General features: G+C 35.6%; 1 protein-coding gene and 1 non-coding gene across 2 annotated transcripts in view; both read right to left on the reverse strand.

The window, feature by feature from the left end:
• STAM (signal transducing adaptor molecule) overlaps positions 1–13516 on the reverse strand; it is a 103238-nt gene that overhangs the window by 24574 nt on the left and 65148 nt on the right. The window contains exons 8-13 of the mRNA XM_045874331.3: positions 12904–12998; positions 9123–9211; positions 7187–7274; positions 6913–6967; positions 6194–6347; positions 4021–4196 (exon numbers count right to left, since the gene is read on the reverse strand). Coding sequence (XP_045730287.1) covers positions 4021–4196; positions 6194–6347; positions 6913–6967; positions 7187–7274; positions 9123–9211; positions 12904–12998 — 657 coding nt within the window. The remainder of the gene's footprint in view (positions 1–4020; positions 4197–6193; positions 6348–6912; positions 6968–7186; positions 7275–9122; positions 9212–12903; positions 12999–13516) is intronic.
• LOC123845094 (U6 spliceosomal RNA) lies at positions 12654–12756 on the reverse strand. The gene has a single exon (XR_006790939.1). It is a non-coding gene; the product is annotated as a U6 spliceosomal RNA (small nuclear RNA).

Consider the following 13516-nt stretch of genomic DNA (forward strand, 5'->3'; position numbering starts at 1 on the left):
AAGAAAAGGAAGGAAATAATAAAGATCAGAGCAGAAATAAATGAAATAGGCACATTAAAAAAAAAGTCAATGAAACTAAGAGCTGGTTCTTTGAAAAGATAAAGAAACTCAAACCTTAGCTAGACAAACCAAGAGAGAAAGAGAAAGCTCTAATAAAATCAGAAATGAAAAAAGTTTTTTTTTTTTTTAAAGATTTTATTTATTTATTTGAGAGAGAGAGAATGAGAGAGAGAGCAGATGAGAGGGGGGAGGGTCAGAGGGAGAAGCAGACTCCCTGCCGAGCAGGGAGCCCGATGTGGGACTCGATCCCGGGACTCCGGGATCATGACCTGAGCCGAAGGCAGCCGCTCAACCAACTGAGCCACCCAGGCGCCCTGAAAAAAGTTTTAACTGACACCACAAAAATACAAAGGATGAAGAGCAACGACTACAAACATATGCCAACAAACTGGGAAACCTAGAAAAAAATGGAAGAGTTACTAGAAACAATCTTCTATGACTGAATCACAGAGAAATAGAAAATCTGAATAGACAGATTACTAGTAGTATGATTGAGTCAGCCATCAAAAACCTCTCAACAAACAAAAGTCCAGGACCAAACACCCTCACACTGGTGAATTCTACCATTCAAAGAAGATTTAATACCTATCCTTCTCAAACTCTTCCAAAAAACTGAAGAGGAGGGAATACTTCCAAAACGATTTTTTGAAGCCAGCCTTATCCTGATATCAAAACCAGATAAGGAACCCACCCCCCCCACACACACAGGTAATTACAAGCCTATCATTGATGAACATTGATGCAAAATTCCTCAACAAAATATTAGCAAACCAAATTCAACAATACATTAAAAGGATCATACACTATGACATTAAGTGGGATTTATTCCAGGGATGCAAGAATGCCTCAATATCCACAAATCAAACAACATGATATACCACATTAACAAAACTAATAAAAATCATGATCATTTCAGGGGCGCCTGGGTGGTTCAGTCAGTTAAGGGTCTGACTCCTGATTTCGGCTCAGGTCATGATCTCAGGATCCTGGGATTCAACCCCGTGTCAGGCTCAATGCTGGGTATGGAGCTTGCTTAAGATTCTGTTGCTCCCTCTGCCCCTCCCATCATCCTCCACTCCTTCACAAATAAACAAACAAATAAATAAATAAAAATTTAAAAATCCCATCATTTCAACAGATGCAGAAAAAGCATTTGATGAAATACAACATTCACTTATGATGAAAACTCAATAAATAGGTACAGAGGGACCATTACTGGACATAAGAAAACACATAATGACACAGCCACAGCTAACATTATACTCAATGGTAAAAGAAAGCTTTTCTGGGGCGCCTGGGTGGCTCAGTTGGTTAAGCCACTGTCTTCAGCTCAGGTCATGATCCTGGAGTCCCGGGATCGAGTCCCGCATCGGGCTCCCTGCTCGGCAGGGGGTCTGCTTCTCCCTCTGACCCTCTTCCCGCTCGTGCTCTCTGTCTCTCATTCTCTCTCTCTCAAATAAATAAAATCTTTAAAAAAAAAAAAAAAAAGAAAGCTTTTCTTTTAAGATCATGAACAAGACAATGATGCCCACTCTGGCCACTTTTATTCAGATACTATTGGACGTCCTAGCCACAGCAATTAGGCCAAAAAATAAAAAGAAAGCGGGAAGAGGAAGGGAGAAGAGTAGAGAGGAGAGGGGAGGAGAAGAGAAGAGAAAAGGAGAATGCATCCAAACTGAAAAGGAAGTAAAACTGTCACTATTTGTAGATGACAGGATACTATATGCAGATAAGCCAAAAGACACCACCAAAAATTTGTTAGAATACATGAATCCAGTAGTCAAAGGATACTTGACAAAGATATTATAAACACACAAAATCAAAATACAGAATTGTGGCATTCTTATATACTAATAATGACTTACTAGGAAGAGAAACTAAGAAAATAATCCCACTTACAGCTGCATCAAAAAAAATAAAACACCTAGAAATAAACTTCACCAAGGAGGTGAAAGACTTGTACATTAAAAACTATAAGACACTGATGAAAGAAACTGAAGAAGACACAAATAAATGGAAGGATATTCTGTGCTCATGGATTAGAAGAATTAATGTTAAGTCTCCATACTACCCAAAGCAATCTATAGATTCATTATAATCTCTACTGAAATTCCAAGGGCATTTTTTACAGAACTAGAGCAAATAGTTCTAAAATTTGTATGGAACCAAAAAAGATCCTGTATAGCCAAAGCAGTTTTGAGAAAGAACAACAAAGCTGGAGGTATCATGCTCCCTGATTTAAAACTATACTACAAAGCTACAGTAATCAAAACAGTACAGTATCAGTATAAAAAGAGACACACAGATCAGTGGGACGTCACTGAGAGCTCAGAATTACACCTACACACATATGGACAATTAACTTACAACAAAGAAGCCAAGAACATACAATGTAGAAAGGACAGCATCTTCAGTAAATGGTGTTGGCAATACTGGACAGCCAAATGCAAAAGAATGAAACTGGACTACTAGCTTACACCATACACAAAAATTAATTCAAAATGGATTAAAGACTTGAATATAAAAACCTGATACCATAAATTTCCTAGAAGAAAACACAGGTGGTAATAAGCTCTTTGGCCTCAGTCTTAGCAATATCTCTGTGGATCTGACTCCAAAGGCAAGAGAAACAAAAAAATGAATGAATGAATGGGATTACATCAAAATAAGCTTCTTCTGCACAGCGGAAGAAACCATCATCAAAATGAAAAGGCAACGTACTGAAAGGGAGAAGGTTTTTGCAACTCATATATCTGAGAGGGGATTAATATGCAAAATATATAAAGAATTCATGTAACTCAACAATAAGAAACCAAACAATCCAATTTAAAAGTGGGAAGATAATATGAATAAACATTTTTCCAAAGAAGACCTAAAGATGGCCAAGAGGCACAGGAAAGATGTTCAACATCAGTAATTATCATGGAAATGCAAATCAAAATCACAATGAGATATCACCTTACACCAATTAGAATGGGTATTATCAAAAAGACAAGAAATAACAAGTGTTGATGAGGCAGTACAAAAAAAGGAATCATCATATACTGTTGGTGGGAATGTAAAGTGGTGCAGCCAACAGTATGCAGATTCCTCAAAAAATTAAGAATAGAACAACTATATGAGCCAGCTGTTCATCTTCTGGGTATTTATCTGAAGAATACAAAAATATTGATTTGAAAAGATATATCCACCCTTATGTTCAATGCAGGATTATTTACAATAGCCAAGAAATGGAAATAACCAAAATGTCCACTGATGTATTAATCGATAAAGAAGATGGGGGGTGTGTGTGTGTGCGTGTGTGTATAGTAGTATATGTAGTGTATATATACTACTCAGGCATAAAAAAAATGAAATCTTACCATCTGAGACAGCATGCATGGAACTTAAAAGTATTGTCATTGCAAGTGAAATAAGTCAGACAGAGAAAGACAAATACAGGATTTCACTCATATGTGGAATCTAAAAAAAAAAAAAAACCCAACCACCACCACACCAAACTCCTACAGAGAACAGATTGGAAGTTACCAGAAGGGAAGAGGGTGTGGGGGTGGGTGGAATGGCTGAAGGAGGTCAACTGAATAGTAATAGATGTAACTAGACTTTATAGTGTATACAGATAAAGAATTAAAATGTACATGTGAAACTTACATAATTTCACCTTGATAAAAAGAAAAATGATAGGAAATTTTAAAAATACAGAACCAAGACTTGAATAGAGCAGTTCAATGAGTCAGTAAGACAGAAGACTAGCTTGCTGGCTAGTAATGCAATAATGCAGGGGTTCATGTAGAATCCACTCATCACCACACACAGGGCTGACCATCTGGTATTAGTGATGGCATCTATCCTAGGTTTTTCTTATGTAGCTCTTATGGTTACAGGTGATTGGAGGCATTTAAGAGTTACAACAGCACTAACTCCAAACAACAGTAAAACAATAGTCAAAACTCAAATTACTTAGGGTAAGAAGCCTGAGTCTGCTGACTGGGAAGGGCTGGGTTTACAGATGGTGGAACTGCTCCTTGGCTGAGAGAAGACAGCTGCTCTGGGGGAAGACTGTAGCTCTGGAGATGGCTCATCTGTGCACTCCCTGCAACCAGGTAAGCACCACTTTGGGGAGGCCCTGGATAGACCTAGAACAGTTCATGATTAAAAAAAAATAAATAAATAATACATTTTCTAAGATTTTAAAAGGTATGCCAAAATTTCTTTGTAAAGGCATTCAATTACAAAGCGAACAATGTAATCTCTGAAATCTTTTTGAAAGTTACTTCTTCTGATAGGCATTTAAAAAAATACTTTTCAGTCAAGTGAGCTTCTGATGATTTTTGTTCTTAGGTAAACATGAGCTAAACTCGTGTTTATCTCATACAGAAGCAGTAAAGGAACTTACCTTGAAACTTTATACTAATATCATCTCTCTTTCCATACCGATATTTTAAGTACTCTCCTAAAAGGAATCCCAAAAAATGTTTAAGAAGTGTCTTTGAATTCACTGTTTCATGTCAATAGACTGCATTTACTTATAGATACAATTTGTATTTCCTATATTACAGTTCAGTGAACACAAAGCAAGCTAACTTTCAAAAGCAGGGGTCAGCAAACATTTTTACAAAAGTCCAGATAATAAATATTTTAGGCTTTGTGGGCCTCTCGGAACTCTGCCCATATAGAAAGCAGCCAGAAACAGTGTATAAACAAGTGAGAATGGCTATGTTACAGCAAAAGTTTATTTAAAAAAAAAAGAGGTGGGAGGCTGGATTTGGCCTTTGGGCTATTGTCTGACCACTCACGCATCTAAAAACTGTACTTATTTTAATCTAAAGAGACTGACTTCTTAAATGCCCAAAATCTTAAGCACACATAATATTCTAATTTTCTATAGTATTCACTAGATCCTTCCATTTCATATATCTGAAAAGAGAACTCCACTGTCTATGTAGTGAGACTTTTACCAGCTGTTAAAATAGTAGTAACACAGTTATCAGGAGATAAGACAATCATCTTAGCACTTCTTTTAAGCCATAAGAGACTCACCATACATCAGAATACAGAAGGTCTTAATTATAAACAGAGCTATTCCAGTCTTCTTAAACGCATTGTTTTTTATACTTTGCAAATGAAACATGAAGAGTTTTTGTTTTTTTCTCAAACTGGTATCAAGAGCCATGAATAGGTGTCACCTAGCCCCATGCTGCTCAAATCTGACTGCTCAGCCCCAGGCATCTGGCCCCTCATTTCTGGGGAAGTGGGCCATTATTTTAAGAAAAAAATTAACTGCACAAAGCCTTTGCCACTCTGCATAAGTAAAATGGAGTGCCTGGCTAATTATTCCCTATACAGTAAACTTGCTGAGTTTGTGGAAATAGGGCTCTTGAAACAGTTGCTTAGGGTGAATAAGGGGGAAAAGGGCTCTATAATACATTCTACATCTTTTCATGTAAAGGAAGAGGGAAAAACTCAGATTAAAGCAACTTTATATAAAACCAAAAACTGCAGATACCCAGAAAAATTTAGTAATAACTTAGTAATCAGACAAAAAAATGTGGTTCTTAACCAGATAATTACATATGAAGTTTTAGGAATATATAGATGTTTGGGCCTTACTCTTGAACACTTTAATAGGTTTCGGGTGGGGCCAAGGAACCTGTATTTTTGTTTTTTTAAGTTTGATTAGTGATTCTGATGCACACCCTTGAAGAAAAACAACTTTTTAAAAAGAATTACTGGAATAATTAGTGTATTATACACTGTACTTATCAAGTAAAAAATTATTTTAAACTTTATTCTAAGATTACTTTCAGAAAGTTACACATTTTACAAAAACACAGCCATTCCAAATAATCTCAAATATATTGAGAATTTAAAATGATATACTTGAGGGGGGCTACCTGGGTGGCTCAGTCGGTAAGCACTCAACTCTTGATTTTGGCTCAGGTCATGATCTCAGGGTCTGAGAACGAGCTCTGAGTCAGGCTCCTCGCTCAGCGGGGAGTCTGCCTGAGACTGTCTCTCTCCCTTTCCCTCTGCCCTGCCCTCCGTTCACGTGCTCGCTCTCTAAAATAAACAAAATCTTTTAAAAAAATAAAATAAAAAATAAACTGATATACTTGAATTTTTAAAAGTTTACCTGAGAACCAGAAACACCAGATGACTGCATATAATACTGCTGATTCTGTAATTTTGCATACATGGAATACATTGGATCTTCATTCATTAACTTGGTATACAGTGAAAGTGCTTCCATCACTTTAACATTAAGTTCTGAGAGTTCTGAATGTTTTCTGAAATATTACACAGTAATTTCAAACACAATTGCTATTTAAATGATACGATGTTCTAAATAAGAAGGCACATAAAATAGCAAAAAGTAATATAAGCAGACATTACTAAAAATTTAACCTTATGGCAGAAAATATCCTGTATTTTAGCTCCAAGATAACCAAAACTGCTTAAGGTACTATGCTGGGAGAACGCCAGCTTACTATTGTACTTGACTTTACCTGGAAATAACGAGGTGTCCCTAGTAAATAACAGATGGGGTGGGACATTTGTGAGCTCTGGTAATGCCACTTACAGCATTACAATGATTACAATAGGTAACCATTATTTTTTAAAAAGACTAATATAATTAAGGTCAAATAAATGCTCACCTTAAAAAAATAATAGGCAGATGTATCTAATTCTAATTCCCATATCTATAGTGGAAAACAACTGAATGAGAACTGGTTCTTCTGGCGTATCTTTAAAATAAAAAAATAATAAAAAGGCAGCTCTATCCCAATATGCACTTAAAGAGAACTTCAGGGAAGAAGATATACAACATAGATATAGCACATGTTCTTTTACCTATCAATATCTTCCAGCTTTTCGTCAATGAGAGGTCCCATCTGGTGACACATTGCTAAGATAACAAGATTTAAAGAAATATAAGAAAACACAGCAAAAGAAAGCATATCTCTCATGGATATTCATATAGTGAGACTGGGTCATGAAGGAGTGGAAATGTTAACATTTTTTATATCATTCCCAAATGATTTTAAATATAAAACTGTTCTGTAAAACACTAGATATAACCTCTAATTATTCTTTATGTGTAAGGTTAATGGAAAACAAAGTTTACCTTCAAGATGAAGTAACTCTGGAAGATCTGGCTGATCATCACTGGGATCTGTACTTTGCAACATTTGTAGCAATTGGTCCATTTTGTCCTACAGGAATTAAATAGTTAATAAAAAAGCAATAAATCATTATGCAACAATATGGTCTCACTTCATTAATTAGATAATGGATGGAGAATTTTTGTGATTCATATGGAGACTCCAATTTTGCTTTGACGTATTTAGTATTTGTGTTCTCTTTAGTACCATGTGAAGTCAGAGGCCTGAAAGCTTTTCCTACTTACTTTTGAAACTGCTAACAGGGACTTTCTTAAATGAGAAGAAACAGAACCATATTTAAACTTAAAATGTGTGAGTTCTTCAATCTGTTATGTCATGCTTGTGGATTTCTGTGTCATTTTGTTCTGGAGCGGCTGTAGCCTTGCCATACTGACAGGTGTAACTTCTCTCTCAAGATGGCATTACTTATGACTAACAACTCGTTATCACTTCTCCACCATGGTGAATACAGCAGCTGTTTTAGCAAGGCATAGCTCAGCTATATTACAGCTCTTCTCCTTCTAAGTAGGGCCATACGATTTTATTCTACATTTTCTTTCCACCAGTATTTCAGTCTGTCATAAAAGGAAAGAAGATCTGTGGTTTCTCTATTTTCCTATGTGAGAAGGCTGAAAGGTATCTCAAAGCAAGGACTCAGATCTATTTCAGAATCTTCCCTTATAAAAACCAATGGAACTAATGAAGCCATCATTATATTAATACATCTATACTATTACACAAGTATACATGTGCTTATATGTAAGTTTTTAAGAATCAAAATACTGATCTCAGGTACCAAAGAATACTACTATAATAATGACAAAGTTTTCTCCATGCATGGTTTTTACACGGTTATGTTACTAACCACAGGTACATTAGGTAAACAATGTAAAAGACTACCAGTTTTATCCAGTCATTTAAGCCAAAACAAAAACTCTGTTTCTGCAAAGAACAGCTTGAGATATAAACTAAGCACTGGACAGTGAAAGGGACACAAGTACATAAAAAACTCTTCTAAAGTCAAAAGAATTTTATATGTTGAAATGGATACTATTTTTCAATGTAAAAGATTCATAATTTTCATTTTAAGTAGCCTAGAAAAGAAGGTATGTGTCAGAAAAGTTTGCCTACAGCAAAGAAAAAAAAAAGTGGGGGAAGTAGGGGGTAATATGATGAGAGCCAACTAACACCTGGATAATTTTTATTTGTTTACAGAATATTACACCTATTTGAAATTAGTTAATATCAGAGAAATGAGATTTCTATACAGACCACTAGGCTGACTCTACACACATTTTCTTATGCAATGCAACTGGCCAAACATAACTTTCCCTGATCCAGATTCCCTGGCTCTCAGCACAGTCTTCAACAGTCTGTTTCTCTAAAAGAGAAACTTCAAACTTTATGGCTCCTCCCAAAGGCGGCTAAAAACCTGTAAAATCCCTTCAAATATTTTAAAGATGACATATCATTTTCCATCATAAGTTTAAGATGTTACAAAGAATGTAACTTCCAGAGCATTAAATACTGACCTTCACAAATAAAAGTCACATATTCTATTAAATATATTCCATCCAAAAAAATTTCACAAAATTGTGTTTGCAATAATTTAAAAAAACAAAACAAAAAAACTGCAAAAAACCTTAGTTCCAATAGCAAAATAATTAAATCATATAAGCCCATTCTATGGACTATTAAGCAGGAATTTTAAATAATGAGGTACAGAATGGGACTAGAGAGACAGTTTCAAGGACAGTCTTTGCTTTGTCTATGTTGCTCGAATTTTATAACCTAAAATACATGCACTAATCAAGTAATCAATTTTTTTAAAAGAAAACAGTAAGAGCACTTCAACTTTAATACCAAGTATGAACAACTCTCACAGAGGAAATCACTTACTTCATCAATATAGGCTTGCTCCGGTTCTGGCTCTATTGTTTCTACTTGAACATCATCACTAAATTGTACCGTCTTCTTCTCCGTTTTAACTGTAAAACATGTAATATTTATCTTTTCCTTATAATAAACTTAAAATTCTATTCTAAAGCACTTTAAACTGCATGAGAGAATTTGGATTTTTCTTTTATTCCCTTCAATCTGAGAGACTAAATTTAAGGAATAAACTACAGACTTAGGCAATAATGAGAGAACATTATTTTATGGAATTCTGTGACGATTTCTTAATTTTCTCTTAAGAATTTACATTTTCCATAAAAGATACTTAACTAAAAATAGGAGGTATATTTCTGAAACAAAGATTAATTACCTACTACATATGAGAGTTTAGTAAATTGGTGGACAAAAAGTCAAGTTTTACAAGGACATAAATGAACTCTACAAATTAAAATAAGTCCTCTTTTAAATTACCAGTCCCTTCAAAGAAAAATCTCATTTGAAAGACCATGCTATTTCAGTGTAGTGAAATGGAAAGTCAGCTATACGTTCTCTGGCAAGCTACTCAGACGTTACTAGGAGAATGACATCCAGGTCAATGGAGAACTTTACAAGTGGCATGGGCAATGATCTGAATTTTCCACTAAATCAGCCTGCATTTTTTAGTTCCATTATGCTTTGAAATAAAAATGTGGTTATGAAGGGATCTGCAAACCACTGGCCAGAAGCACAAATTTCTCTTGCTTAATAAAGCAATCTTTAAAAACTATTCAATGTATCATTAACTAGTAAATATAAGATTATGATTAATAGAGCAATTAATCTTCTCCCCCAATATACTGAGAGGCTCACATGACTTTAAAGGGATGAACTTCGTTTCTGCATTTCCCATCCTTGTACCAATGCGGTTAATCAGTATTCATAAAAATATTAAGAATCAAGATGAAAAGGGCTTTGGGAACGGAGAATTATGGAAAAGAAATATATTAATTAAACTGTTAAAGGTGAGTAACAGAATATTCCATTTCCTCCCAAATGAATCTCTTCTACCATTTTAACAATGAGGTTAACAGCAGCACAGTAATTTTAAAAACGCTTGCGCAGGAAAAAGCTAACGTACGACACTGCCTGGATTTAAACATGAATCTATCTGGTGCTACTAGCCCACATACTGAAATCTGGCCGATGATTTTTTACTCTGAGAACAGGAACTCATACCACTTATATATTCGGTGCTGTAAGCTTCTGTATAAAAATGTACGTAATTTAATTTCCATTCACCCCATTCAAATCACCATAAAGCAAAATTCTATACACACACAAAAGTGTCAGCTGATTTTATTTTCTCATGGGGGTAAAAGAGACACGTGCTAGAGATATTTCTGCTTTTTATGTCTTGAGCTGTTAACAAGTAGAGAGCTGGGAAAGCACCGCATTGGCTGCTACCCATAAGAGAACACATCCTAACAGCTGACCATGCACAAGTTTTCAGTGCTTTTTCTCAAAGGCACTAATACTATTACCAAACATGCGTGCGTGCATGCATGCGTGTGTGCGTGTGTGTATGCATGTACACAAAATAAACTGTTTTCACAATATCTTCCTACACTTCCAAAAGAAAAACAAGCCAAGCAGGGCAGGTACTTGTACAGGACATTAAGTAAAGTGGGCTTCTGCTATGAAGAGGTGCCTGGGTGGCTCAGTTGGTTAAGCATCTGCCTTCGGTTCAGATCATGATCCCCGAGTCCCAGGATGGAGCCCCACATCAGGCTCCTTGCTCAGTGGGGAGTCTGGTTTTCCCTCCAACCCTCCCCTCTCTCATGTTCTCTCTCTCAAATAAAGAAATAGAATCTTAAAAAAAAAAAAAAAAAAAAGAAGAAGAAGAATGCTAAGAAGATCATGCTAACACTCATTTCCCAAGCTCAAGAACTAAAATTCCATTATAGAAGCTCTCCTATTCCTGCTCTTCTTTTCAGTAGTCCAGAGTGAAACACAGGAAGAAGAGCTAGAATACTCATTTTAAAGCTGCACTGCTATATGATGGGGAAAAAGAGGAGTTGGCTACATGATCCATATGAGATCTTGGATTTCATCTTGAACAGAAGTCCAAGACAATTCCATCTTTTCCAACAGCTTATTGAGGACAAAACAAAAACAAAAAACCCAAACCTCAAAAAAAAACAAAGAAAAAAATCACCACCATAAGCCCAGGTTAAAAAGTTGGCACCTAATACACTGCCATTTAAAAAGGGTTCTACAACATATTTTTTGAGTTCTAACAAAAAAGAACTCCATTACTAGAATGGGTATCAGGAATCTGTCTGTCATAAATCGGTCATAAAATGACATGAGACAACTTGGCAATAATTGGGAGACAGCTTTGTTTCATCAAAGATAAAAGTAATGTCTGATTTGTTGTTAAAGCCTTCTCTTGAAAGAGAAGTGTTCTTATTCAAGGAAAAGTATATCTTTTACATATATATATGTAAACATACACATACTTATGCACCATTTATCGTATAAATATTTAGATAGTCTGTATTCTGGGTAAGATTCAGTACTATGTGCTGTTGGAAACGAAAAATGAAAAGATGACTAAGACAAAGATCCTTTCTTAAAATTCTTATAAACTAAAAAAGACCTAAGCATCCTGTAGCTTATAACTCTCTTTGATACCTTCTACTGGCATTATAGAAAGATGAGATGAGGTGAGATATTTTGCCAGATAACTATAGCTTACCAGCTTATATACACAAACTCTTAAAATTCTAAACCTTTCAACCACTAATGGAAATCTTTCTACACCAAAACATATTTCTGTTTCCTTAAACAAAGGGAGATTATGACTTAATCTTGACGACCCAAACTCATCATTATGAAGAACAGTGAAGTATAGAATTATGTAGAAATATAGTGAACTGCCTACCAACATTTTGGTAGGTTACAAGTAGTTACATCTCCTGCAACTATTATGCCTGCCAGTAACATCACTTTTCCTCCTGGGCCCTACTTTCTAGTTTATTTCCCCTAGTAGCACACACTTGGAAACCAAACAAAAAGGTATTCACATGATCAGTTATGGTTCCTTCTGACTCTCTGACATGGGGGCTTAGGAAAGCCATTATATTGCTTACAGGCCACTGCTTCCAAGTTTGGGGCCAGACGCTAAAGAAAGGGCCTCAATCTTAGAACAGAAAGAATTCTCTATGAGAGTACACTGTATTTGTCATACTTGATCAACTGATAATGAAAATACATAGTGCATAAATTTCCTAACACTTCTTAATCTTCAGTTTTATAATGCTATATATCTAGTATTTTTAAAGAAAAGTCCACAGTCTGCCCAATTATCTTAGGGATAATCTTGGTAGATAATTTCAATCTGTAGATAATTAGGTGATTTCTGGTAAATAATCTACTGACTAGGAAGCTGCATTTTTTTCTTTTTAAATTTTTATTTAAATTCCAGTTAGTTAACATACAGTGCGATATTGGTTTCAGCAGTAGAATTTAGTGATTCATCACTACATACAATACAAAAACATGGAACACTTCATGAATGTGCGTGTCACCTTTGCACAGGGACCATGGTAATCTTCTATCACTCCAATTTTAGTATATGTGCTGCCAAAGCGAGCACGCAAGCTGCATTCTTAATAAACACTCTGGAGGCACTAACATCTGAGAGTCCCAGCTCAGGTTATAACTTTCCATGAAGTTGAATTTACTCTTTTATTAAGAAGACAGTTGTGGATTACCATCCACTTACAGACTGGAAAATACTTACTCATTTCTGGTTCAGCAGTAAGATCAGCAGTCACAAAATTAGAGGGAAATAACCCCATGCCTTGATGGGTTTCACCTTTCCACCAGTTGGGATCACTAATGAGGAGCAAAAAAGAATGCTTGATTATAATAAAGATTTTCATCTCTATATATCTCTACCTTTTACAATGTTTAACTTGAATTATTACCAGATTTGAATCCCCCAACAATCCAATGAGGGAAGAAATGAATGTACCATTATTACAAATAGAAAATGAAGCCTCAGAGAAGATAAAGAGGTGTTAAATACACAGCTCTTTATCTTTTGGAGGGCTGGTGAATGCTTTGAGGATTTAATACAAGGTTCTGAATTCACTCCCAAAAACAGAGATCTCTTCAACTTCAGGTAGTTCATGGGTTCCCTGTAAGACTCCTTTGTAGTAAGGTAATGGTAGGCTCTTAATTCAGATCCACTCCTAAATTAGTGTGCTCTCTTGTTCAACTAGCACCTTTTTCCCCCACAAGAAATAACATAACAGATGACACTGTTTATAGCACAAAATGTTCACAATGAACACACACTCAGATACATCCCATGGTTCACCACTGTATCTTTGGTATAAGTATAGGAAAGC

This window comes from Mirounga angustirostris, unplaced genomic scaffold (assembly GCF_029215605.1).
Source record: "Mirounga angustirostris isolate CCGP_5_RB_7025 unplaced genomic scaffold, mMirAng1.0.hap1 SCAF_5, whole genome shotgun sequence".
In the NCBI taxonomy this organism is placed as follows: domain Eukaryota; kingdom Metazoa; phylum Chordata; class Mammalia; order Carnivora; family Phocidae; genus Mirounga; species Mirounga angustirostris.